Genomic DNA, 26,969 nt, shown 5'->3' on the forward strand with positions numbered 1-26,969 from the left:
TTCCTCCGACAGGCCAGCCCCAACTGGATATATTTATATGTTTTATTAATAAGTATAGATGTTAGTGTTATGTGAGTTTATATTGAATTCCAAATGTGCCATTTCCTCGCGAGGTGGACGGGAGGAATGTGTTTCAGCCCGTCTCCTGCCCGTTGAATTAGAACCTTCTCGGCACACTGCGGTTTTGCCTTGGTGCTCGTGGACCACAAGGACTGCGCCTCTGTGTAGCCACACATCCCATTCCTTCCTGGATCCCGCTGCATTCTCATCAGGGAGATTGGGACGAGATGGAGGGGTAATAGGGTGTGAAGAGAGGGGAAATGCACCACATTTCACTGCTTCTCTAAAGGGAAGACTGGAGTTTTCCATCTGCCTCCAGACGCCTGTCAGATTATGGTCTGTTTTCCATGTCTCCGGCTAAAAATTGGAGGACTGAGGTTGGGAATCTAATTAAAAGGGTTTGACTCACACCACTATGTTCATAGCGCTGGCGGGAGATGGAGAGCCATCGTCTGTATCATGGGATGGAATTGTTTTCAAGCGGAGTAGGCCTACATCTGAAAATGAATCATTTCAAGTTCAGTCATACATTGACAAAAAGTCTTTTATAATACAGGCTATCATTTTAATAAGCTTTGACAAGCAAACAATGCGTTGTTTTGGTTTGGTTTCATTAAAATGTTAAATCACAATGCTTCATAAAAGCTTCTAAGGTGGTCTGAACTACTTTGTTTCTTATAGCTAATATTCACAATATGCGGAGATAAACATGATAAATGAAAAAGAATCTGTAAGGGGGGAAAAATGCTGTTCTGCAACATCCCAGAGCCTCATCTGTCAGTGAGTGATAAATGTGATATCTAGAGGCTATATGCTAGGCTAGCTCCTTTTGTACCACACAAGATTAATCACTTTGAAATTGAAAGGGAATACTACAGATATTCTGCTAGTTGATTGGTGCCGAGATATAAATATTATATAAGTATTTTATATTAAATATCTATATATCTATATCTATATCTATATACAGTATATATATATATATATATATATATATATATATATATATATATATATATATATATATATATATATATATATGAGGTCGAAGTCAACGAAGTCAAATACATTTTGCTAAACTAAATATTTTATAAAAAGGCGTAAATAACATGTAGCTACAGAATCAATGAATCTGAATCTTTTCATTTAGTCGCACCGTCCAAATGAACCAACTGAACTCACTAGAATGATTCGACTTTCCACTGAATGAGAGTTTTTTTTATTAGAAAAAATTTTTTGTCCAATTCAACATTTTGAGAGCGAGAGGAGCGTTTCACTAGGAGGAATCAGACCTGTCAGCAATCGTTTATAACGAACTGATTCACTAGAATAAATCGGACGTTCCGGCAATGATAAATATGGAGAGAGAGAGAGAGAGAGAGAGAGAGAGAGAGAGAGAGAGAGAGAGATTTTTAATTACTTCTCTGTAAGTCAAGTCGCTACAACGTATCATTCAAAACACTCTGAAAAAAACATAGCTCAAAAAAAGTAGCTTGTTCTGGAAAAGCAGCTGAGCCATGTGTCACACACACTATGTAGTTAAATTACTCCCTTTTCAAAAAAATCATTTTATTAGTATTTTATAAGTATACTTAAGTAAAGTTCAAGCATATTTTTAAGTGGAAGTACTGTATCAAGTACTAATATCAATACAAGAGGTATAGGCCTACTTGTAAGTGTACTATTTCAATATTAGGGACTAAATTGGCCCACTTTTTAGGGTATAAAAGTATACTTTTAAGTGTACTTTAAGTGTTACAGTTTGAGTACACGACTAGTTTATAACTGTGTTTTTCATTTGTACTGCTGCAACTATACTACAAGTGAACTTACACTGAAAAAAATTATTCATTGAATTTAATCAATTTTTTTATCATGTGTGGTTGTACACAATTGATTTTACCTACATTTAAACAAATGCATTAAGTTGAACTTAATCAATTTTAGTTCAACTTAATGCATTTGTTTAAATGTAGGTCAAATCAATTGTGTGCAACCACATACGATAAAAAAATTGATTAAATTCAACTAATCATTTTTTTCAGTGTAGCCTATAGATACTGATCGTTTACTAGTTAAATATAGCACATTTTTTAGTTTACGATTGTAGTTTTATATTGCAAGCATACTTTTAAGTTTTCTTTAAGTGAACTTAACATCACATTTAAGTGATCTTAACATCATACTTATAGTTTACTATATGTATTATTTTTATTATTTTTTTGCACTTTGAATATGTTCCTATTTAAGTAGGCTATTCATTTTATACCTGCATATTTTAAAAATCATTTTCACAAAACTTTCATGACCCCCAGAATATTTTGTTGTATGAATATCTCATACCTATATCAAAAGAAAGAATAGAGCCTTTTGGTTAAAAAGACAACAAAACAAATTCTAGCTTCATGCATTCTTTTTCATCAACATTATCGAGAATGTGGTTAAGTTTCATTTAAAAAAAAGCAACATTTTGAGCAAGAAGTGGAGAAAATCATGTTTTTGTACAAGACTAAATCTGTATGGGATTCAGAACGATGATCAAAGCACAGATGGAGTAGATCGAGTCCATCAACACCCCTAAAGCTTCACAGTCGTTTCCTCTTCATTTCATTCAGTAACGTTAGGCAGTTTTATTTATATGCTGTTTAATGTTTAATGATCGTGTTAGCGTATACATGCGTAAGCAATGCTTAACTGCAGAACCACACGTCACAGCAGTGTTTTCTTTATAAATCAATATTTTCAAACAATGTATGCAAGTAAAACTATGTGAAAAAAGTGTTTAAAAGGCGTATACTTAGAATACTTAATCATCATTTTAAGTAGATCTCGATCAAAATATTGAGTACAAATAGAGGCTAAAAATACTTAGACTTGTCTGACAGTATAAGTCAAGTATACTTAGGTGTAATTTTTTGTATATTTCTGAGAAGCTACTTATTTTTAGTTTATAAGAAGTATACTAATAGCACACTTATAGCACTTATAGAATAAAGTTATTTTTTGTAAGGGTCCCCACCACTCCTTAAATGTAAAACAACTTTGGCATTTACTTATAGTCTTTGGTCCCTATTTAAGAAACATTATTCCCTTATTATTATTTATTTGGCAAAGGTGAGCCATTATGCAATGTTTAATCTACATGTACTGTTGCCCTCTAACGCCAACCAGTGTGCAGAGATACTCTAAATTTAAAGCATAATAAAAAGCCTCTAAAGGTATAGGAAACAGATAAGGTGTGTTGGAGTGGAATGAATTATAAACAGGCAGAGATAAGCAAAGCCTTCCCCACAGGGCTTTCATATCCCGCAGTTATTTTCTACCAGCCTCTGTAACATGAATCAGTATTTTGAGACTGTACTTTTCCAGACATGCTCTCGGGGAATACTGAATGTGTCACGCTGTTATTGCTGTTGGTTTCTTGATTATGCCTTTGAGTGATGGACAGCTGCTACAACTTCCATTTGTGAAACAATAACACAGACATGTACTGAACCACCACGCACATGTTTGGATGCACATCCTTTTCTGCATATTTTACAGCTGACATTCTTGTAAATCTGAAGCAATGTTATCAAACACGATATTCCCCTCATAAAGCTCTGGGGTCAGGAAAATGAAATGACAGGTGCCAAAAGCATGGGTTATTTTGGGATGATTGATTTATCATGACTCAATCAACCATCAACTCCACCGCTCTTCTCCTGTATCTCTGCGCAGATTAAAAAGATGTGAGTGTGTGAGGTGTGGATAGAACGAAGGGTCAGATATGATGGGAGTTCGTGCGGAGTAATGGAGATGTATTATTTTGGGCGATTGGAGAATTGCTTTTTATCCCCGCTGATTGAATTCGAGGCAGGGAGATATTGATCAAATGAGCCATCTTTTTTCTTTCCTCTCATATTACACTTTCCCTTCATTTTCTTTGTTTTTTTTCCTTTTGAAAAGAGACACTATAGATTTCTAGATTCATTTAATTAAAACAACACTGACCTAGCGGCATTTTGGAGAAAAATACTTTTATTTCTACTTTCATTCAATTACAGTAATTCAAGTTTGATCCGTCCATTGAGTTGAAGGTCGATAGGACCGTTCTTTTAATATAAAAAAAGCATTTATTTACAGATTTTTCCCCTCAAGCTCTGTTTAAATGGACATTTTAAGGGATTAACCCATGGCTCCTAACTCATAAAGGTATTACACCCTGAAACCCTGAAATTTAAAAAAAATATTTTCTATATACTAACGGCATACACATTTCTTTCTTTATCTTCTCAAATACAAGAAGACCATCAGAGGTCTACTAGCCCATGTTTCTCACCGTCGACAAGAAGGAGAGAATCTTTCAGTGTTTCAGTGTGTGTGAGAGGATGTGCAGCTGTCCACTGACAAGCCTATTGCAGCATGAATTCATTTATTTATTTTGACAATAACACTGTTTTACATGTTCTGACTTATAGACCTTATGCGCCAGAGAAACGAGGGCGCCGCCATCTTTAGAATATTGTCTTTGAACTTCCGTTTTTTGCAGTCGCTCTGTATATTTCTATGGTATTGCTGGTCAGGAGTAATTAGCTTTTGAAGTGGATTTAATTAATGTAAAGTTAACGAAAGTTATCATGAGGATTGTAATGTTTAAAACAGATGTCTTAACAAATGTCAGTAGAACGGGAAGATTTTAAAACGAGCCGTTCATTCATAAATACGCAAGATCGCTGTGAAAATACAGACCGGAAGTCAAAAGACAACGAGCGCAGCGCTGAAAAGGGGCGGAGCTACATAAGGTTTATAGTATTACAATTCTTGTATATGTGCTGTGTATTTCCTCGCAAATTTCACACTGATAGCGGGAGACAAGAAACAAGAAGAGACAGACCAAGAAAAGGAAAGAGTGGAGCTGATGGAAGAGGGAAGGAGTTTGCTAATTGATTTGGATGCGTTTCAAAAGGGAATGCCAGCACCAACTGGGATTGTGGCAACACGGCACAAGTCGAGTGAAGACGGAGAGGAAAAGGGGGAATGTGACAGGAGATGATGCAGAAGTGGAGCAAAGGACGAGGTGAAGTAAAGGGACAGGACGCACATTACTAATGGCAAACTACAAAACAAGGCTAATCTAGAAAGATTTCCAAATAAAGGGAAAATTAACCCATTTTATTATTATGTACTTTACTCTTGTGTCATTTGAAACCCATAAACGTTTTTTTTTTTTTTTGTGCAAAACAAAAGGAGACATTTCGAAGAATTGTTCCATTCACTCTTTTCTCATTGCAATTTTATGTTTTGGCGAACTGGTGCGTAATTTGTATGAATTTGTGCATTTCGTATTATCTGCTTACACCCCAGTTACAGTTATGTTTAGGGGAGGAATTTCATGATTACTTTTTTTTTTTTTTTTTTTTTACATCTTATGTTTTTGCACAATTCACATGAATTCATATGAAATTCATATGTTCTGCAGGGGGAAAAAATAAAGTCATACAAGTTTTGATTAAGACTGGCACTTATGTACTTACCTAAGAAAGTATGGTTAATATAAGGTAACTACATTGGTTAAGTGTAGGTTTAGGAGTAGGTTCAGGGTAAGTGCCGAGTTATTACACAGTTATTGTAATAACTATAATAAGTACATACAGTACTGTGCAAAAGTATTAGGCATGTTAATATTGAAGGTTTCTTCAAGCATCTTGGAGACGTTCCCGCAGTTCTTCTGGATTTAGTCTGTCTCAGTTTCTTCTGTTTCTTCATGTAATCACAGACGGACTCGATGATGGTGAGATCAGATCATACCGGCTGTTGTCAGACTCCTTGTGCATACACAAATCTCACTGGATTATTACAGTTAATGGCAAAAAGAATGTCTGGAAATGTAAACTGATATTTCCTACTGACACACTACAGCAAAAGATATAAATTACTGACTTAAAAACATTTGGGGGGGGGGGGGGGGGGGGGGTATTAACATGCCTAAGACTTTTGCACAGTACTGTATGTACATGTACTCATTATAAGTACCGCATGGGTTAACTTATACCTCAGACTTAACACACACTACTATCACAGATGTGATCTCAGTGACCTTTACAATATTTTTCCAATATTTCTATGTTACTTTTATTCTTTTTCTTCCCTCTCTCGTACATCCTTCTCCAGGGCAATCTCTGGAGAGAGAGAGAGACAGAGATAGAGAGAGACAGCAGAGTCTCTGAGTGGCAGAGATAAGCCGGCATCAATGCTAGGTTTAACCACAGCCAGACACAAACCAAAGAGAGACAACCGCGGGGCAAACAAACGATTCACCCAAACATGTTTGACAACGAGACGCTCGCTCTCCGGTTACATTCCTCACACTTTGAAGTGCAAATGACATTGACAGACAAACAGGCATGTTCAGGGACTGCTATATTTATTTATTTATTTATTTGGACTTACTCGGGTACGGGATGAGGAGAGAGGCCTGATGTTCTGAGATGATTAGATGTTCGAAGGTTGAGTTGTAGATTTTGCTGACTGCTGCGGTTAGATAAGGCGATTGGCATGGCATGGAAGGTTGGTCCTCCTGACAGATCCTTTCATTCTGTTGAATATGGGCATTCATTTGAAATGCATGAATGTGTGAGTTGTCGATAAAGAGCAAGACCTGTAGAAAAACCTAAACATTACCTCAAATCCAACATATTGCATCATAATTTTATTCAAAGAAGCTGTACAGGTGAAATGTCTAATGACACCACTTACCAAACAAGTAATGACTAAAGTAATTACTTCTTTTTTTAAACAGGTTTTCTGAATAGTCCCCCTGACTGCCATTGATTTAAACTTATTAAATCAACCTGGAATGTGAGAAAGTATTTCACATCATCTTTATGAAAGTATAGTCAGAAAAATAAAAATCTACTTTTTGAGTTTAAATGACAACAAAGAATGAAATCAGGTAATATATATATATATATATACACTGTATATAATAACTGAAATGCATATATATTAAATATTATGAAAACTATTATGAATAAAATAATATTATGGTAGTGAGAATTGTCATAGCGAGAAATTGAATCAATGTGATTTTAATAATAAAAGCACAGGTTGCCTATATAAAAATGCATATAAATATCAGTTCCCACTCTAAATATTAGTAAAATGACATTTTTTATATTAATCTAATTAAATGTATTAATAATGTTTTATTGTGATGGCTATATTAGTTAAATGATATATAATATATAAAGCCCGCACTGCTTTAAAAAGGTTATTTTGTCTTGCTTTCGAAGCTGCCCGTCAGGGTGGGTTTTTCCTTTCAGTAATTAAATAATTAAGCCCAGGCTTCTGTGGTGAGAGATAAGTGCTAGAGGGAAAGTTTTAGCATATTAATTAGCAGTGATTTAGTATCTGCTCCTGCTCCAATAAAGACCTGAAATCAATCGCCCCTCAGAGGACGTAGTACCAGTTCTCCCTATACACAAACTACCTGTGCGTAGGCTTCTTGCTCTCAAAGATTATTTAAGTGGCATACCACTATATAATATAAACATCGTTTTTATAACATGCTAATTTAAATGCAGATTCAACTTTAATGGAGTCATGTGGAAATGTCCTTTTTCCAATACTGGTTTATTAGGGGTTCAAGTGCGTAGCACTGAAACCTTACTGTAATTGTTAACATTTCCAGGGACTTTTGCGAACTAGTCCTGTAGACTTTTTGCCCGGTCAGAACCAAAACTGGATTCTCTGGAGTCTGGTTTTCAATAATTATAAAAAAAAAAAAAAAAAAAAAAAAAAAAATGTACCATGCATTTCCTTGGTAAACTGCCTGTATTAGCTGCAAATAGTCTTTACCATCTATGATCTAAGTGAATACATGACTGCTAAATAAAACATAATGGCCCGGTTTCACAGACAGGGCTTAGACTAAGCCAGGAATAGGCTTTAGTTCAATTAGGGCATTCAAGTGCTTTTATAAATGTGCCTTAGAAAAAATTGTTACACTTTATTTTAAGCTGTCAGTATTACAGTGTAATTATACATTTAAGTACTGAGTAATAATAATTAACTACATGTACTTACTATAGGGTTAGCATTAGGATGAGGGTTTGGTTTAGGGTTAATTGCATGTAATTATGCATAATTTATAGTTATTACTACAGTAATTATGTGTGTAAACATATGTAACAATGACAGTGTAAAATAAAGTGTTACCGAAAAAAACATTACTGGTTTGCATCTTGAGACAAAACAATGGCAGTGACATATTTTAAGATGTGTTAGTGCAAGTTTCTTTCAGTTGAAACAGCTCAATGCATTTTAGTCTGGAATAAGCTTAAGCCTTGTCTGTGAAACAGGACAGGATATTTGTCTGGACTCGGACATCATGCAGTGCGGCAGACAAATTGCTGGCTTCCCAACGAAGCTATTGTCCGAAGCAGAGAAAAAAAAGAAAGGAAGACAATGTGCCCAGAATGAAGTAGTAATGTATTTTTATAACATTTACTTATTTAGTCTTGACAAACCAATAAAGTCATAAAAACAGAGTCCAGATCTCTGGGTTGAATATTAGTAAACTGTGTTTCTTTAGAAATGTCCCATGATGAAATGTAATTTTCAGTTTGTGTCAGTAAACATCAATAATCAAAACGTTCTTGTGCATGGTTTAATGTATAAGAAATAAACACATTCCTGTGCAGTCGTGCAAGCTGTCCTGTGAATCCTGCCAAGTGCTTTAAAAAAAAATGTCTAAAAAAGGAGTCTAAAGTTAGTACATTTAGAGAATTATTGAATCACGTATTTGGAAAATCATTTCAGCTGTGTGATATCTGACAGCTAGATGTTCATAAAGCACTTCCCGCACTTTCATAAAGCATTTATTTAGCGGTCAATGGAAATTTGGATTTAATTTAAATTGTTCTAACTGGCAGTTTAATGTTTTAAAGGGTTTTTCTTTACATATTTATATACTTTTTTCATACGATACCATATTCATTAGTACTAATGTTTATTGACATTCAACTCGCATACTGTTTGTTGACAGTGAAACTGCTCTGAATAGATTTCGATGGTGGTCCCTTCACAAAGTTTTGCTTAGGGCCCCCAGAAGTGTAGGATCGGCACTCGTAGTCTTCCTCTCATGGGATCTTTATTTGGTTGCTTATGCACTTTCGCCCCAGCCTCTCTTAATTAAAGTTCCAGACACAGAGAATTTGTTTGATCATTTAATTACTCATAAAAATAAATGTAAACTATTATTAGAAAACTATTATTATTCTAATGCCTGCTTAGGCTAGAGTGCTTATTAGGACCCCAAAATCAAAGCTTTATCTAAAAAAACAAGAGTGATGGCTGTTTTGGACATGAATGGAGCATATGTTTCTAACTGAGGCCTGATTGTCCAAGAGGGTGAAGTTAAAAAAACTCCCTGATTTTCACAGAGAGTGAGAGTTATTTGCAGAGGTGGACAGTAACAAGTACATAATAAGTACACTTTTTGAGTATCTGTACTTTACTTGAGTATTATTTTTTCTGGAAACTTTTTACTTTAACTTCACTACATTTGAAAGACAAATATCGTACTTTTTACTCCGCTACAAATCTGTCAAGGTCCTTGAGTAGAAAGTAGTAATGTCAGTCAGGGGATGATTTTGGTTGCTGGGGTTGCATTTTGGTTGGAAATGAAAGTCAGATTGACGTCAGAACCCGACTGATGTTGGTTTCTGACGTCAACCCGTTTTTCATTTTCAACCACAATACACCGTCCAGCGTTGGAGATTAATGTCAATCCAGCGTTGGATTCTGACATCAGCCTGATTTTCATTTTCAGCGTTGGGTTTGGTCTTCTAAATGCAAATTTTGTCATTGTTTTGGTGCACACTAGCTTATAGATAACAGTAAGGCTAACATATTCATACTAAAAGCCAAAAAACTTTAAATAGGGCACTATTTAAGGAACAGCCATTTGGGTGTCTGAAACCATTGTGGACGTTATTGAGTGACTTATTCAATCTCACATTCAATCCCACTACTGGAACTGTGTTCTAGAAATAAATGTGATATTGATATGAGGGCAGGCATAGACTCAGAGGCATAAGGTACTGTAAGTATTACACACAACAATGCAACAATAATAAAACAATGCATTGATATTTACTTTTGATACTTAAGTACTTTTAAAAACGAGTACTTCTGTACTTTTACTTAAGTAAAAATCGGTCTTTACAACTTTTACTTGTAACGGAGTAATATTTGACCAGTAGTATCTGTACTTTCACTCAAGTAAGGAAGTTGTGTACTTTGTCCACCTCTGCTTATTTGGCCCTTTAAACATTCATGGCTCACAAAGCTTCATGAGTCTGATTAGCCTGGCTCCCACTCCACGCCAAGTCCCTTTTTGCCACATTAAATGTTTTGGGGAGGCAGTATAGCACAATTTGAGGCTAGTTTTTTTGTTAACCCTGAATCCCTTCCAATTACGCCCAATCAGCCATTTCGCAGTGTGAGAGCTCTGCGTGTCCCATGATAATCAATCTGAGAAATACCTCACTGCTGGCATGCTGCTTAGCCTGGGACTCATGCCGTTTTCTCCCTCTCTCTTTTGTGAAATTGTATTTATCATTTTCCATATCGTTCCTCCCCAACCACTTTGTTGCCATCCATCTCTCCACTACAGCACGCCACCTCTCTTAATTTGAATTTTCCATGCTGTTTTCTGGCTCTCCGCATCCGTTTCCCTCGCTCTACATCATCATGTCCTTCTCTCTCTTTCACTATCAGAGCTGTCATCTCTCTTTGTCTCCAAACACACTGATAGTGTTCCCAGTATGTTTCTTCAAGCCCATTACACAGACTGTGTGTATGTGTGGGTGTGTGTGGAGAGATGCGATATGAGAATGCAGTTGCACAGTTTGGAGGGTCTAACAGCTGAGACGCTGTTAGATAGGCCATTTGGGGAGGGCGATGAGAGCTAACTGGTGTTCATAAGATGTGGCTGACAGACACGATGTTGATGAATGAGTGTCTACAAGAGGTGGCTGAGCAGGATGGGTTTTAGGCAGTTGATAGAGAATGTTTGATGGTTGCTGAGATGAAGTGCAGTTGTTTCAAGCCGATTGCCGATCGGTAATGGGTTGGGTGGGCTGACATGACTCAAACAGACAGAGTTTGAAGATAGAGGAAGGCCTGGCAAAGGGCAATATGGACTGTGAAACAGGACCGAGAACTAGTCAGGTGTGCATGGAAACGCTATGAAACTACTGAAGAAAGTAAATCGATCAACACTTGTTGATGGGGGAATTATATTTAAACCAGTTCGATGTGTTTTGGCACACACACCTTTATCAAGATTTAAAGATTACAAATGAAGACAAACTTTTTAATTATAAAACAATAGGAAAGTCCAACCATCGAATAGAAGAAAACAGAAGGCTGACCTTTTATGGTCTCTCTCTCTCTCTCCCTCTTTCCATATATTAGGAGTTAGGAGTCAGTTTTTTTAATACTTCACTTCAGGATGCACTAAACTGATCCAAAATGAGAGTAAAGACTTTGTTACACAGTCTATTTCAAATAAATGCTGTTCTTTTAACCTTTCTATGTATCATCAGATCCTGAAAAATATGCATCATGGCTTCCACACAATATTAGGACAACTGTTTTCAGTTGTGATAAAAATAAGAAATGTTTCTTGAGCACCAAATCATCATTTAAAAAATCATGTGATCATATGACACTAGACTGGAGCATGGCTGCTGAAAATGCTGCTTTGTTATCACAGGAAATGACATTTTAAAATACAGTCAAAGAGAAATTTTAAAAATTGTAATCATATTTTTTAATATTACTGTTTTACTCTATTTTTGATCAAATTATTGCAGCCTTGATGAGCATAAGACATTTTTTTTAAATGGTATGGTATAAAATTATATATTAACTGTTTCAAGGCTGGAATTTCAAAATAAACTGCTTATAGACAGATGAGTCTGTTCTTAATGCTTCTGTCTTCCACATTTGCTCTCACAATTGATGCCACTATCCTTCTGATTATAGCTTTAGGATTAGACTTACTGCAGTGGGAAAGGTGTTATGTTATGGCGAGTGCTCAACCTAGACAGCACACATTACTAGCCGCTATATGCCAGCATAGCACATTTTTCACAGCTTGCGTATCAAGGGCCTTTAAAGCTGTCAGAGCACTTTTTCTATCCAGCAGCACAAATCTGCAGAAAGGCTGAATTCTAACCTCAGTTTGATACCGTCCAGTGTGCTAAAAGCGATTTAAACAAGCCCTGTTGGCCTCTCTCTCAAGCACACAAAGGCGCAGACTTCATGAGCAGCCAAATATACCTGCATTCTTCCTTCCTCCAGACATTTTCTCAACAAATGCCTATTTGGTATCATGGATTACTCCGATCCTCTCAGGTGTATGTGCACACACTCGCAAGAAATTGGGTTTCATGTCTTTTTGCAAAAGATTTGTGAGAGGAGGTGAAGATATTTAGCAGGGTCATATGTAAAGGGCAATGGTGCTCCAGAGAGACACTTGGCAGGCATTCGTGAGTCTGGAGTGAATGGGCCATGGCAAGACATTGCCGCAGTTCACAGACTTGGCTGCACAATGCACACACACACACACACACACACACACACACAATCTGCATCACACAAAAAATGGAGAAAAAAAGGCACTTTAGAAAATCTGAGATACACAACATGGCCAAAGGTATGTGAACACCCCATTCTAATTAATGGCTTTGGCTATTTAAGCTTTAACAAGTGCAAAAAAAAACATTTATAGTAGAATGGGGAACTTTTTTATTCTTCTGTGAATGAAACAGGGTCTCAGAAACAGAAATGGTTATGGGTATGGTGTGGACGACCACATCTAAACCTCACTGAACACCTTTGCAATGAACTGGAGCAGTCAACTGTGAGCCTGACCCCATCAACGAACATCAATGCCTGACCTCAGTGATACTTTTGTGTCTGAAAAGAAGTAAATGCCAAGTGACACTGGAAGCTGTTATAACAGCAAATGGAGGACCAACTTTCCTCTTCATGCCCATGGATATGAAATTCAACAAGCATGGGTATGTTCTGGTGTACACTTTCTTTTGGCTCCGGATTGCAATACAATATCCGTCTCAGCCAATGGTTATCAACTCAAGAGAGTGTTTAAGGTTACAAACATAAATTATACTAATGAAAATTAAAGATAAATTATTTGGTTCCCTGACAGCAGTATAACTTTATTTCTCCCATGCTAACTTATTTTACACCTTATAACAATCTCTTTACTGTTGTAATCTCTGTACGATCTATATATTGCTGCATATCTTAAATCTCCACTTCTTATTGACAAATGGAATAAAGTTACACAAGTATTAAGTCTCTTGGCATTAAAGTGCTAGAACTTTAAGAAACCATTTACTCCCTGAACTGAAAAATAGGGCTGTTATTGGCTAAACTGCACTTTTTTGTTTGCAAGTTTTTTTATGCATAAAATGAAATGGATTTCGTTTGGACAATGGGGCTATATTTCTTGTAACTCTGATTAAGATTAAATAGCTGGCAAAGTACTTGAGATATATGTCAAAGACTGATATTTAACTTTAATGGTGGAACATCCCTTTTAATAATTTAATCATTTCATCATTCGTTGAAAATTGCCAGGAATTACAATAATACAATCAAACAAGTTAATTACAGAAGCCTTCATTAGCACTGTAATCATTAGCCTCGTTTTCCTTAAAAAATATAGTAACATCCTTAGAATGACTTAACAACTTTTAGAATTAACTTCACAACTTTTCCCAAAAATCTGACAGGCTTCAACCTTTCAGAAAACTACCCTGCACCGCACAACTAACATAATTTCCCAACAGTGCACACTATCCTTTCTGATCATGTCCTCTTTTTCATATGTAAATTTAAAGCTGAAAAGCTGACAGCTAACACAGTGTTTTAAGCTCAAATCTAAATTTCCTTTAAGTAACTCCCAGAACACAGAACAAGAATGCTAATTCTTTGACTTGGAAATTCATAGGGGTTATTTCATCCATAGATCCCAAACTCCCAGCCCAGGGATCGGCTGTTGGGAATAAAGCGAGGCCTACCTCAGCCATCGCTCCCACAGGCGCAAAGGCAAAAATTGGGGGCTGAAAAATTGTACCTGTCATTCTCACACATGTAGGACAGGCTCTTTTTGGCATTTCAATTAAGCTGGAGATGGGGAATCTCACCTAAGCTGTCGGTGTGATCGTTGCTTGGTCTCCGGGAGGATTTCAACACTCTCGCTCAGTAGCAGGACATTCCTCGCAGACTTCATTATTGAACTGCTGCTCTGTGGCTTACAGTCACAGCATATAGATAATGACAACCTACAGCTGAATCTTTCCCCTCTATAGAGATATTATTAAAATGTCATATCTGTTTGATGAAACATCATATTTTAATACCCGTTGCACTGATAAATGTGGCTTTATTCCCTTTAGCTAGTGAGACTAAAGTGAAACACCGTGCTATTATTTTCATAACATAATGTAGTCAATGTCTTCTGTACACAAATACATTTCAAACATTCTTGTGCAAACAAGGACATGCATTTGAAAAAAACTGCACAAGTGATGCTATCATTAAATTTACATGAACATTTAAATACAATTTAAATACCAAAGACACATTATAATAATGCAAGTCCTACTCTTTCAAGGTATACCATGTAACTTTTGGCCCACTAGCAGTTAAAAAACAAAATTACATGCATTTTGCAGAAGAAAATTGTTTTAATTGTGCTTTGTGACCGTGTGGATGAATATGGTTATTCTACTGCTCATAAATCATTCACTACTAGGCTTAAGAGATATAATCAGTTTACATGGAAAACAGGATCTCAAGCTGACTAGCTGAAGATGTTACTGTAGCTATACCCATTAATAGACCCAGTACTTCACTGAAAATATATTCCAGCATAAAGCCACAGCAACCATAATAAAAGATAGATAATGCTTTACGATGAACTCTGTTGAGCTACATATGGCAATTTATCTGTTCATTAAAATACCTTACTCACCTGTTGAGTAATAGAAACACCATCTCCGTGTCCCTTTTTCAAATACAGTTCTTGCCATCTCCAAAAAGCCAAGCCAAAGTTGATTCTCGTTTTATTACGAGCTCAGTCGCATTGTCTTTTTTTTTTTTTGTCAGCAGACTCTCCTCAGTCAAAGTAGCTGGAGCAAATTTTCCAGAGATGGGCTGCAGCCGAAATCGCATACTTTCCTGCTATATAGGCGAAAAACAGTATGTTACAAAAGTATGTCCGAATTCACAGTAGCCATGAAGTTCTAAAAATCGTTTTCAATATTATAGGGGTGGTTGATTATGATTTCACTTTTCTAACTTTAGTTAGAGTGTAATGTTGCTGTTTGAGCATAAACATCATCTGCAAAGTTACAAAGCTCAAAGTTCAAAGCAAAGGGAGATATTTTATTTTAAAGAAATTGTTTGTTTTTTTAAAGACTACAACAAATGGCTTGTAGGGACTGGGTTAGTGACTAACCCTAAAATTTACATAAACCCCGCCCCCGGAACACGATTTATAGATTATCAAGACAGAATATGCTAATCAATGACTAGAAGATAGCTAAACCTAAGCTACATAAATTCATCGACTAACCATTCAGAAATGTTGTCTACATGTGTAGTTTCTTCTTGAGTCTCTCCAACTTTGTCTGACTCCAGTTTGAACATCAAAGGCTAAAAGTTTTTGACATTTTCAGTGCATGTCTGTGTGAGGTAAAAGTACACAAGCTGTTGAAGCTCCGCCCTCTGTGCCGGGAGCAGCAGCTCATTTGCATTTAAAGGGACAGACACAAAACCGGTGTGTTTTTGCTCACCCTCAAAAAGTGACAATTTTAACATGCTATATTAAAATATCTGTGGGGTATTTTGAGCTAAAACTTCACATCGACACTCTGGGGACATCATAGATTTATTTTATAACTTGTGAAAAGGGCATTATACCACCCCTTTAAAGAATAGCAGAGTTCACACCACAACTATAATGATAACGGCACAAACAAACGATATTGGAATCCCTTTCAGAACGATATTATCCAGCTGATGAACAATGAAAAACAATCAGAAATAACAATCAGAAAGCCAATCAGAATCCATCCTGCTGTAACAAACTCAAGCATTTAAAGCGGCAGACAAGCAGAATAGAAGAAGGCTTAGAATAAATAGAACAATTTCATCCGCTGGTGTGGATGCTAATATAGTTATATTGGTGTAAACAGGCCTTTACATACCTTTTCAAGTTACCATAAGTATCTTTAGTCCATGTGATTCCAATTCCTTTGCGTTTCGGAGAGAGAGAATTTGCTCTCCTGCTCAACCCGACGAGACATGTGAATGTGTGGGAGTGCAGAAAAAGTAGATGCATCTATCAGGCCTGGAGCAGCTGTAATAATGTTCAAGATGCAAACTGTGCATCCGTCAGTCTGCCAGTCAAACCCTGGTAACATCATAATTTCAGCCCGACAGACGGCGCAGTTTCACGCCAAATCTGAAGGAACAGACTCACAGAAGCTCCCCTGCCCCCTTCTCACTAACTTCGCCTGTCATCTTCTCTGTAATCATGTCTTGATTTAGTTATGTTTCCATCATTTGTTCCTTGGTGCATGTGCATCAAAACAAAAAGCCAGGCTCTGGTAAAACACGTGTGCATAAATAAATGCATACATACAAGACCTGATAACAAAGCAATGTTGCAAGCCCTACTCCAATTGTCGCGAGAGAGAGTAAATCAGAGACAAAGAAAGAGACATGATGAAGCAGCAGCAAATAAAAGTGATCTATCTTAATTTCCTGAGGCAAAAGAGTTGTCTCACAAACTATTTCAGAATAAAATGATTACTCAAACAGGATTTAGAGGAACCCACAGGGAGGGCATGACATATCCCACTCTCCGTCTGTCAAATCCAATAAGCTACTTCCTTTTTTCTCATCTGCTGCTGTCCCCCCATTTAAAAACATCTCCAAACGGATGGTGTAGGGGGAGATGAGAGCTTGCTGTGGTATTCGAGGCACACTGCACAATGTTTCAATATCTTTGTGACATATTTGTGCCAAAGTAAAGCTTATCTCTCTCGTCCTAGAGAGATAAGCTGTATGTACAGGAGAGGCTTGTCTTCAGTTGGTCTGCTGACACTCTTCCATGATCACTGAGATGATGAGTCGACAGATAACTCTTCTACAAGAAGCCTGCACTGCTGTGGGCATGTTTCCCTAAAGCTTTTTCTTTCATGTGTTACGATAGACACTCAGGTTCAAAAGTCGGAAACTACATTGAATATCTGGATTAAATTTTTTTTTTAATTTTTCTGTTCGACTTTCACAATTATTATGCTGACGATATAATTTGCTAAAAAAAAAAATTTATGGAAAGAAAAAAGTCTACACTTTCATATGACAGACAAAAAGACTAAAATTAAAATATTATTATTAATAATAATAATAATAATAATAAAGATGTATCGATGTCACAGTCTAGGGTTTAGACTGAACATGTTGAGTGCCGTTCAGTTGAATTGAGATCACTTTTTAAAATTCCAGTTCAGTTCCTGAATTTGAATTGAGACACCAAACAGGAAACAGAACAAAGTACAAATTTGAATGTAAGGAAGTAAAATTAACATAAATTGATGCTCAAATAAATAAAACTATAGTTTCTAACTATAAAGCAAAGTTTGTAGACACAGACAGATAGATATAGATAGACAGATGGATAGATAGATGGATAGACAGATAGATAGATAGATAGATAGATAGATAGATAGATAGATAGATAGATAGATAGATAGATAGATAGATAGATAGATAGATAGATAGATAGATAGATAGATAGGTGTTCAATAGGTGATAGCTTTCACATAATAAAGCTTTAACACACACTCACACTCTTTGTAATATTTTCTCATCAAGCACACAAACTGGAAATATATATTTCCAGATTTTCACATATATAGCACTTCATTCTATGTGAGGTTATGTTTACATTTCCAATGGTGGGAAAGGGAATATTCTATAGTATACCATGGTCTGTCTGAATACTCTATTCTGATTGGCTGGAAGGTGTGCAATAAAACCATTTTATGCACAGTCTGTTTTATCACCGTTCTATATTAAAGCAACACTAAGGAACTTTTCCTCTTCGGTCGCCCTACAGGAATGGAAGCGGAATTGTCCATTACCGCTGTTGTAAATCATTTCGCCGCCCTCAGCCGACTGTCGCACGCACGCTCGCTGTTAATCTAGCACCGGCTTTGGAATGAACGATGTCCACTGACAAGGTAGAGTATGTTGCATGATTTCATGAAAGAATGATGTATTGCGACATCAGAAACGAAGAAAAACAAAATAATGACTATTGTAACACTTGACGTAAAGCAAGTCAAATTTGTAGTTTTCTTATGTCTCATTCGAACTACAGAAACGCGACCCGGTTTGGCAAACTTGCATGGTGTGGTTATAGCAGATATACGGCTGTAAAAAGCCAATCCAGAAGTGCCTTTCACCCTGTTACGACTTGATGAACCACTGATACGATTTTGGAAACATTATTTTAAGGTAAAAAAAGTGTTCCTTAAGATCCTTGCACACTGAGTCTGAAATTTTCGCATGCGTTTTTTCGTATTCGTGAATATACGTGATTCGGTGGCTCTAAATTGTCAAAACACCATTCAAAATGCTTGCTATGGATGCGAAAAGCGCAGAAAATTGAACCTGATCCGAAGTTTTTTTTTTGACGGACGAAAGTTTCGGAGGCAGTGTGCAAGCATGATTGACATAACGTGAGGTCGTATTTATTTTCTCTCATCTCTCTCGCTCTCGATAATTAATTCAAATAAATGCTATAATTCATTCATTCAAATTAATGTAATCTAACGCACTACTTCATCTCTGTGTCTGATTCAAAGCGGACAGAATACTAGATCTAACAAGCCATAACTGACGAAAATAACAGTAGCCTACATTTTACCATTCCGGTCAAATATTACGCTGCAAACATCAATAACAGCTTAAAGTTGTCAATGCTGGCAAGTGACCATGGTATACGCGGGATAATGCACGGCTAGTTGTGCATTAAACGATTTTAACGCACTTCGCGTTGGGCGGTTCTTTGCCTCCACGTCGTGTATTAAAATAATTTAATGCACAACTAGCCGTGGATTATCCCTTACATATACTCTTTGTGCAATATTCTATAAAAAAAATTCTTCATGCCTTTAGGGTGCACATTTTATCCTTTCAACATTAATTTAAGAGCTTCTCCAGAATCTCTAGACTCTATATTTGGTTTTCCGTTCAGACACACTTGGCCAAAGGCACATTGGGTTTTATTTGGTGGGGAAGTAGTGTTGTTTGTTGTTCCACTGTTGCATGTTGAGAAGCTTTTGAGTGCTTCCCCTTCAGCATGATACACATTCATTTCAGATGCATCTGTATTCTATGGACGCTCCAGTTTCAAAAAGATTAGAGCGAGCCTGACCTGCCCTCTCTGATTCTTGTAATATTTTTCTTGTGCTTGGGTGCTCTTTGATGCCATCAAAAAAACAGCCTCAAAATAAACAAATAATAATAAAAAAAAATGTGAAAAAATAACAACATGTACACTCATGATGTGCATTCTTTATGTAGCACTCAGGTTAAAACCTCCCTTCCATGAAAACATGTGGTGAATATCAACTCGTATCTATTATACTCTGTCCTGCCAGAGAGAGAGAGAGGTCAGGCAAACAGCAGAAAAAAAAAAAAGTAAATAAAAAAATAACCATAGCTGAAAAGCTATTTAATTATCTTCAGGTATGGATGGATTTAAATTCTATGCAAAATAATTGCACAAAATCTGATTGCATATATTCAGATTATGACACTTATTAATCATTGTGGTGGTCTTTTTTTTTTCTTTTTTTTCTCCAGAAATAAGTATTCCAAAACACACCATTGGAGTGTGAGGCGAGGGAGTAAAGTATGATATATTAGCCCATGTTTTGTTACAGCTGTTTTTACACACAGCACATTTAAGACACAATAGTGCCACCTATATGTAGAAGATAGTCAGCACATCACAACAGGACAGGTTATAATAACAGGCAATATTTTTCAATGTGTAACAGTTATATGGAGGACTAGGATTGCCACTGATGTATTAATTAAAATTAAATAAAACATTTAAGTGTGTATATGTATGTATAAAACGTTTCAAAATAAACCGTTTTAAACAACTATTTATGCAAACTGGCATTATTAGTTTATTTTCCTGTTACATTTAACTACATTTTTAAACATTTAATAAATATTTTTTAATTATGTTTATTTGTCCACTTCAAAATGGCTTTATAATTCACTTTAAATGTTTTTAATCAATTGCACATTTATTCCCTAATATAGGGTTAAGATTAGCTTGTTTTTAAGTATCAACCTTCATACCTTCCTTTCTTTTTATCATGAACACACATCACAAATATCACATTTTTCTTTGCCTCAGTTGATGGCAAGCTTAGATGGCTGAGATGATCAGCCTTTCCTTCAATACACACTGTAAATCTGGACAGTATATAAGAAAATTGTTTTGTACAATGAAACCTGTAAAAGAACTGACAGTGTCATTACCTTGAATTTGGAAAAGTGCCACAATAGAATGGCTATATTGTGGATGAAGATGTATGGAGTTGGGGAAGTGTTATTCAGCATGCTCTGAAGTCTCTGGCCTTGAGCATGGAGCAACATTTATATGCATGTTCTGGCTATACCGAGTTGTGTCTGTCTACACAAGAGCAGTGCTAGGGATACAGGAACACTCTTATACACTCTTAATAATAAAGGTTCTTTATGGGCATCTGTGGTTCCATGAAGAAACTATTTCCCTGGAACCTTTCCATTGCACTAAAGGTTCTTTAAAGTGAAAAAATGGTTCTTTTAGATTATTAAAATGTTCTTCACAGGAAAAAAAAATGGTTATTTTAAGATCCATTTACTGAAAGGTTCTTTAGTGAACCCAAAATGGTTCTTCTATGGTATCGTTACAAAAATTATTTTTAATTAAGGCTGAAAGAGTTGTTCGGAAGCTTGATTGTGGTGACGTTGATAGTTTGTTTATAGCCTAAGGTTAGATTTTTATTTCTGATGGTTGTATTTAGGCTTCAAAATTCATTAAAGTTGTGTTCATTTGTGAAAATGATCTTGATGGACAAGGCCTATCATAAACTTTTGTTATTTTTTGTGATAATTCAAAATCCTCCCTGCACCACTCTATAGCCACGTATAGATTTACAAATGGAGTTCAGTATATAGGGTGCTCATAATGCTTTATTCTAACTCTTTCATAATGCTCTATATTAACCTCACAAACAGACACGCAATGCAGAGCCTGTCGTCAGTCACGAGAGTTCACAACACTGAAGCCTATCTGAAGAAATAAAGCAAACCAACCAGAAAATCATATGCATAAAATCATTATTCGTTAAATACACAGTCATATTATAGCACCAACATGAATGGTCCGTGTTGAAGTCCCCCGTTTTCCATGAAAACTCTTTTGTGAGCTGACAAATTTAAAGTCTTACATGGGACTATCATCGAGAGCAGCATTCATAAATGTACTTACATTTTCCGTTATATATCAAAAATGACAATGAATGACATGGTGCGGAGGCAAACGCAAACCTGACATATGAATGCACACAAAACGATCCAGAACTGAACTGAAGAATAGATCATCCATAAAAGCCCACTCATATTCCTGACACAAACATTGGTAATATCTTGACGGGAACATCGGAGCCGGTCAATGTCAGCAGAATATCTGTGCGAGGTCATAAACAGTCCAAAACATTTTTAAAAATTGTTATGAAAGTGTCAAAGCTTAGTAGGATTTTAGTTAAGTGCAGCCATAAAAAATAATGCTTGCAAACATATTTAAAAGCTCAGTGCTGCTATTACTCAGTTAAAGGGCTTTTAAAACCAACAAGATATTCCCATTGTTTGAGTACATGAGTGGAAATAAAAAAAGTCTGCTTTTAAAGCTAATACAAGAGTTTGAACATCAGACATGGGTAATATATTTCTATAATCTTGTGTTTATACCTTTGAACTTTTTCCAACCAATCAGAAGAGACGGTTCATGAAAAAAAAGAAAAAAAATGAATACGCTTCTTTTCAAATCAGTAAATTCACTTATAAAGAACCCTGACCTCACCAGATTTAAGAGCTCGCAGATTAATTCCCTTTTTTCTGGTGTTTTTATGATTCTCCTCTTACACATTTTTCATTGAGAAAGCTATTAAACCCAGGACAACTGGCGCTACAGGAAAAAAAAGATAAAAAGTGGGGACAAAACAGACCACTTAAACAGCCTCCCTGATGCAAAATTATAGACAACGATTCTGTACAGATGCTAGCATAGCAAGTTAGCATAGCAGTCGCTTTAAGAGGCAGATCGTACAACAATGAAGTCTAGCACAGCAAAGCTGGTTACATGTTAAAGCTCTATGTGTTCATTGGATGATTGAATCTAAACTGTTTTACATAATTTGCTCTTTTTACTTTTGAAATTGTAAATTTAATCTGTGGCTACTACATAAATTATTATATTTACACATGGTTGCAGATACAGAAATGTTGTACACTTGGGTGTAATCCACTTTGGGAGATGTATGACATCATCAGGGCAGACTTAAAGGGATAGTTCATACAAAAATGAAAATTCTGTCATCATTTACTCATCATTCCAAATTTGTATGACTTTATTTCTCGTGTGGACTTTACATGTCTGAAACGACATGAGGGTAAATAAAATATGACAGAATGTTCATTTTTGATGAACTATCCCTTTAGGTTCACCTGAAAAGCAATACAGTAATTCTGAATGCCATTTGTGCAAAAAAATAATATATATATATATTAAAAAGAAGAAAATAACAATAATAAAAAGGATAATAATAATAATAATAATAAAATAATTTCCTGAAATGCCTCAGGAGACTAAAATGACTCTTTTCACACATTTTTCACAAAAGAAAGCAAACTGCAGTAATTGTTTGAAACCTAGCTCAAATGTAACTGTTAAAATAACATTAGATCAGAGAAGTACCTCTAAAGTACATCGTGCACGTATACACTGTACATTTATGAAATAAAATCCACGTCTAATCCACAGTCGAAATGTTAGTGAAATAAAGACAATTTACACAACTTAAAAAAATGGGTTGAAACATGCCTACAAAATTTGTGACAACGCTACAATAAAGTTCAGTTTGTTTAGATTTGTTAATGCATTAGGTATCGTGAACTAACAATAAACCAAAACATTTACAGCATTTATTAATCTAGGTTAATGCTATGTTCACCAAGGTTGCATTTATTTAATAACAGTAAAAACAGTAATATTGTGAAATATTATTACAATTTAAAATAACCGTTTTCTATTTTAATACATTTTAAAATGTTATTTATTCATGTGATGGCAAAGCTGAATATTCAGCATCATTACTCCAGTATTCAGTGTCACATGATCTTTCAGAAATCAGTCTAATATGCTGATTTAAAATTTAAATTTAAATTTAAAATTTAAATTAAAGCAATATGTAGAAATTATTATTAACCTAGATACAAGTATCATTATCAAAGTTCTAGATATCAGTATCAAAGTTCATTATACCCAATGTATTGAATATATTGAACCTTATTGTAAAGTGCTACGTATTTTGTAAGTAAATCACAAGTTGACATTTGTGTAATATCAGAGCAGCTTTTTAATATGACGCCTCTGCTCCGAAAAGAAATTTTGGGACTGATGAGAATTTCAGTGTATTTGGTCCACAGTATGAAATGTATAATACCAGTATAGTTGCTTTTAGTTAAACGTGTCCTGCTGGTTGAGAAACAGCACCTGGTGTGCATTACTATGTTCGTCATGCACCATTTCTACTGAAGCAGTCACTGCCTTGTAGTGCATCCTGTTTAGTTCTGACTCTGGTTGGCTGGGACGCTTTCCAAAGACATGACTGGTGGTCCATTGCTGAATAGAGTTGCATTTGTGCCTGTTATTTGCTGGTTGCAAAGTGTTCATAGTTGTACCCTGCCAAGACTGTGTGCACACTGTACCTGTTTAGTCGAAAAGCACAATGCTGAATTCTGTTAGTAACGGATCTCCCAGGTTATCGGCCTTCGAAGTAGCTCTCCGCAAAATAAGAAGCTGAATGGTTCCTGGTTAGAACGGGGGGGGTTAAAGTGTCACAGAGTTGCAGTGACTCCACTTCACCAGCAGGTGGCTGAAGTTCACAGGGTTTTAGTCACAGTCCATGGCTCTGTAAAAACGGGAGCGAGTTTGTCAGTGACCGAATACGTTTGTTACAACTCCGTCCATTTGAAGGAGGATGATTTACAGTTATAATTCATCTGCACTCTCACTTGAGGATAAAAACCAAAAAACAAATCCCAGAAAGCAGCTGAGATGACTTGCCTTTTGATTAGAGCAGTGTTCAGATATCAAGTAATCAATAAAACGCTTAAAATTAGAACAAGCAAATGTTCTGGTCAGTGAAATGTCCTAATATACAGGCAGACGAACCACACAAGTAAAAAACAATGGTCTGGTGCTTGTCCTTGAATGACCAAAGAATGGGCGATAAAAACGTCCAGTACTACAACAAATGAGAGTGAGAGTAAATACTGTGAGTGAATCCATCTGTGTTTGTGTGTGTGTGTGTGTGTGTGTGTAAGGTGCAGAGACCGGTCAGAACTTGTTCTGTTTTAGCTTGTCAATGTGGTAGCAGAGCTTGAGAGCCGGGCCCAGTTTGAGTCCCAGGTACTTCATGATCATGTCACTCTTCAGGAGAAGAAGAGCATCCCCATCAATCTCCTGAAGAAGTAATCACAATGTCCACAACAGAATGCTTACTGTACACATGACACAATGTTTTACAGTGTTTAAGGATATTAGAATATTCTGAGTTGGAAAAACACATGCACAAAAATCTGGCCCAAAAACTACATTAGATTTAACAGAGTGTTAGCGGTCCAGAGTTAATATACAAAAATATTGATGAACTTTGCACAGAAGTAGTAATGGTATTGGTAATGGTATAGTAATGCTTTTGCTCCACTTACTCTGACTTGAACTGCTCATTCTACCTGGAAAATATTATAATAATCTCTATTTATATTATAATAATAATAATCTCCCCCTCTATTTCTTCACTTGTAGCAAATGTGGTGAATTACATAATGTGAAGCCAAAGTGAACCTGCAGTGCTTTCCAATTACAATTCGCATGATAAACCACACAAACCAGCAAACTCAGAGCACATACTGGACACATTTCCATAATTAATTAAATCACAGCCTTTTTTGCACTTTAATTGTGCGAAGAGTAAAATTCAATTTCATTAGATGGTGTTAAATTGTACTTTGCTTTTTGTTCTGTTTCAAATAAGCAATGTGCAAAGATTTGAAATCTTTTCCATTTAACATTCAGCTCAGGTGGTTATATCACCAATCATGTGACCTTGAATTGATCTGGTTTTCTAACTTGAAGCTGAACTAATGTTACCTACACAGGGATTAGTTATCTGACAATATGTTCAACACATGGTGTTTGTTTGCCACTTGTAAATAAATGTGTCAGTCAAACTCACATGTTTTCTGAAGAGATCCACGTGCGGGCCCAGCGCTTGAGGATCTGCATCTTTGATAAACCACACCACCTCATCCACGCTCCACCTGGAGGGATCCTTACTGGGTGGGGGCTTCGCCTCCCCTCCATCTGGGGATGGACTGTAGGCTAGACAGAGAAATCAGGTTCAGACAAGGCTAGGATTATCATTCTTGGTTAAAACTAGAAATATCAGTAACGCCTGTATTTACAATGCATTTTAAGGGTATGCTTAATGCATTATAATACATACATAATGCCTTACAAACAACCTTATAATATGTTATACATTTTAAGAGTAAAAACACATTATAAGGCAATAGGCCTTATAATGCATTAAGAATACCAGTTTGATGCATTATAAATACAGGCTTTATCTGGTGTTATTATGTATTATACTCTTAAAAGTTATAACCACAAATAGCTAAGTATTTTAATGTATTGTAACTATTGTTATGATTATTTATCAGATGATACACAAGTTGTTTGTAAGGCATTATGCATGTATTATAATGCATTAAGAATACCCTTATAATGCATTATAAATACAGGCTTCATAGGAAGTGTTCCCAAAATGTCATATCTGCAGTAAATGTGGTTACTTACTGACCACAACCATTTTAGAAGGCTCCATGACTTTTCCAGTTGTTTGTGATTCACTATATAAGTGAATTTCCTAATAAGGATATATATATATATATATATATATATATATATATATATATATATATATATACATATATTTAATTTTAGGGATGGGACGATTACCGGTTTCACTATAAGCCACGATAAAATGTACTGACGGTTAGTATTATCATTTAAAATTGAATTATCATTAAAACCGTGCTTGATTATCGAGATTTTAATAACTCACTTAATAACAGGCTGACGCAGGCGCAGCGCGCAATGTTGTTGTTTTTTATTCGAGAAGGAATGGCGGAAGGCAGATTAATGTTTTAAATCTTACATGATCACAAAAATATTATCAAACTCAGTAAACAATAAATCAACTCTGATTTCATTTTCAATACAATCGAAAACGGAGACGCAAGATGGCAAGTTGTATTTGAATGAAACGAGAGAGCGCGTGTGCGTCCGTTGCGATACATGTGCGCTGTGTTATAATGCGTTGTTATTGACGATGGTCATTTTAAGGAAGGAAAAGCCACAGAATATAATATTGCTTAAAAAAGAGCATAGAGCTGCT

The 26,969-nt window shown here is 35.9% G+C and overlaps 1 protein-coding gene across 5 annotated transcripts in view; it reads right to left on the reverse strand.

Annotated features, from left to right (window-relative positions):
- Positions 1–21,547: 21,547 nt before the first annotated feature.
- The window catches only part of scml4 (Scm polycomb group protein like 4), a 36,743-nt gene continuing 31,321 nt past the window's right edge, over positions 21,548–26,969 (reverse strand). For all 5 annotated transcript variants that reach the window (XM_084090758.1, XM_084090757.1, XM_084090759.1 and 2 more), the window contains exons 8-9: positions 25,746–25,891; positions 21,548–24,970 (exon numbers count right to left, since the gene is read on the reverse strand). In XM_084090758.1, the coding sequence (XP_083946884.1) occupies positions 24,845–24,970; positions 25,746–25,891 (272 nt within the window). In that variant the 3' untranslated portion in view covers positions 21,548–24,844. The remainder of the gene's footprint in view (positions 24,971–25,745; positions 25,892–26,969) is intronic.

Source organism: Abramis brama, assembly GCF_963993115.1.
Source record: "Abramis brama genome assembly, chromosome: 18".
NCBI classification, from domain to species: domain Eukaryota; kingdom Metazoa; phylum Chordata; class Actinopteri; order Cypriniformes; family Leuciscidae; genus Abramis; species Abramis brama.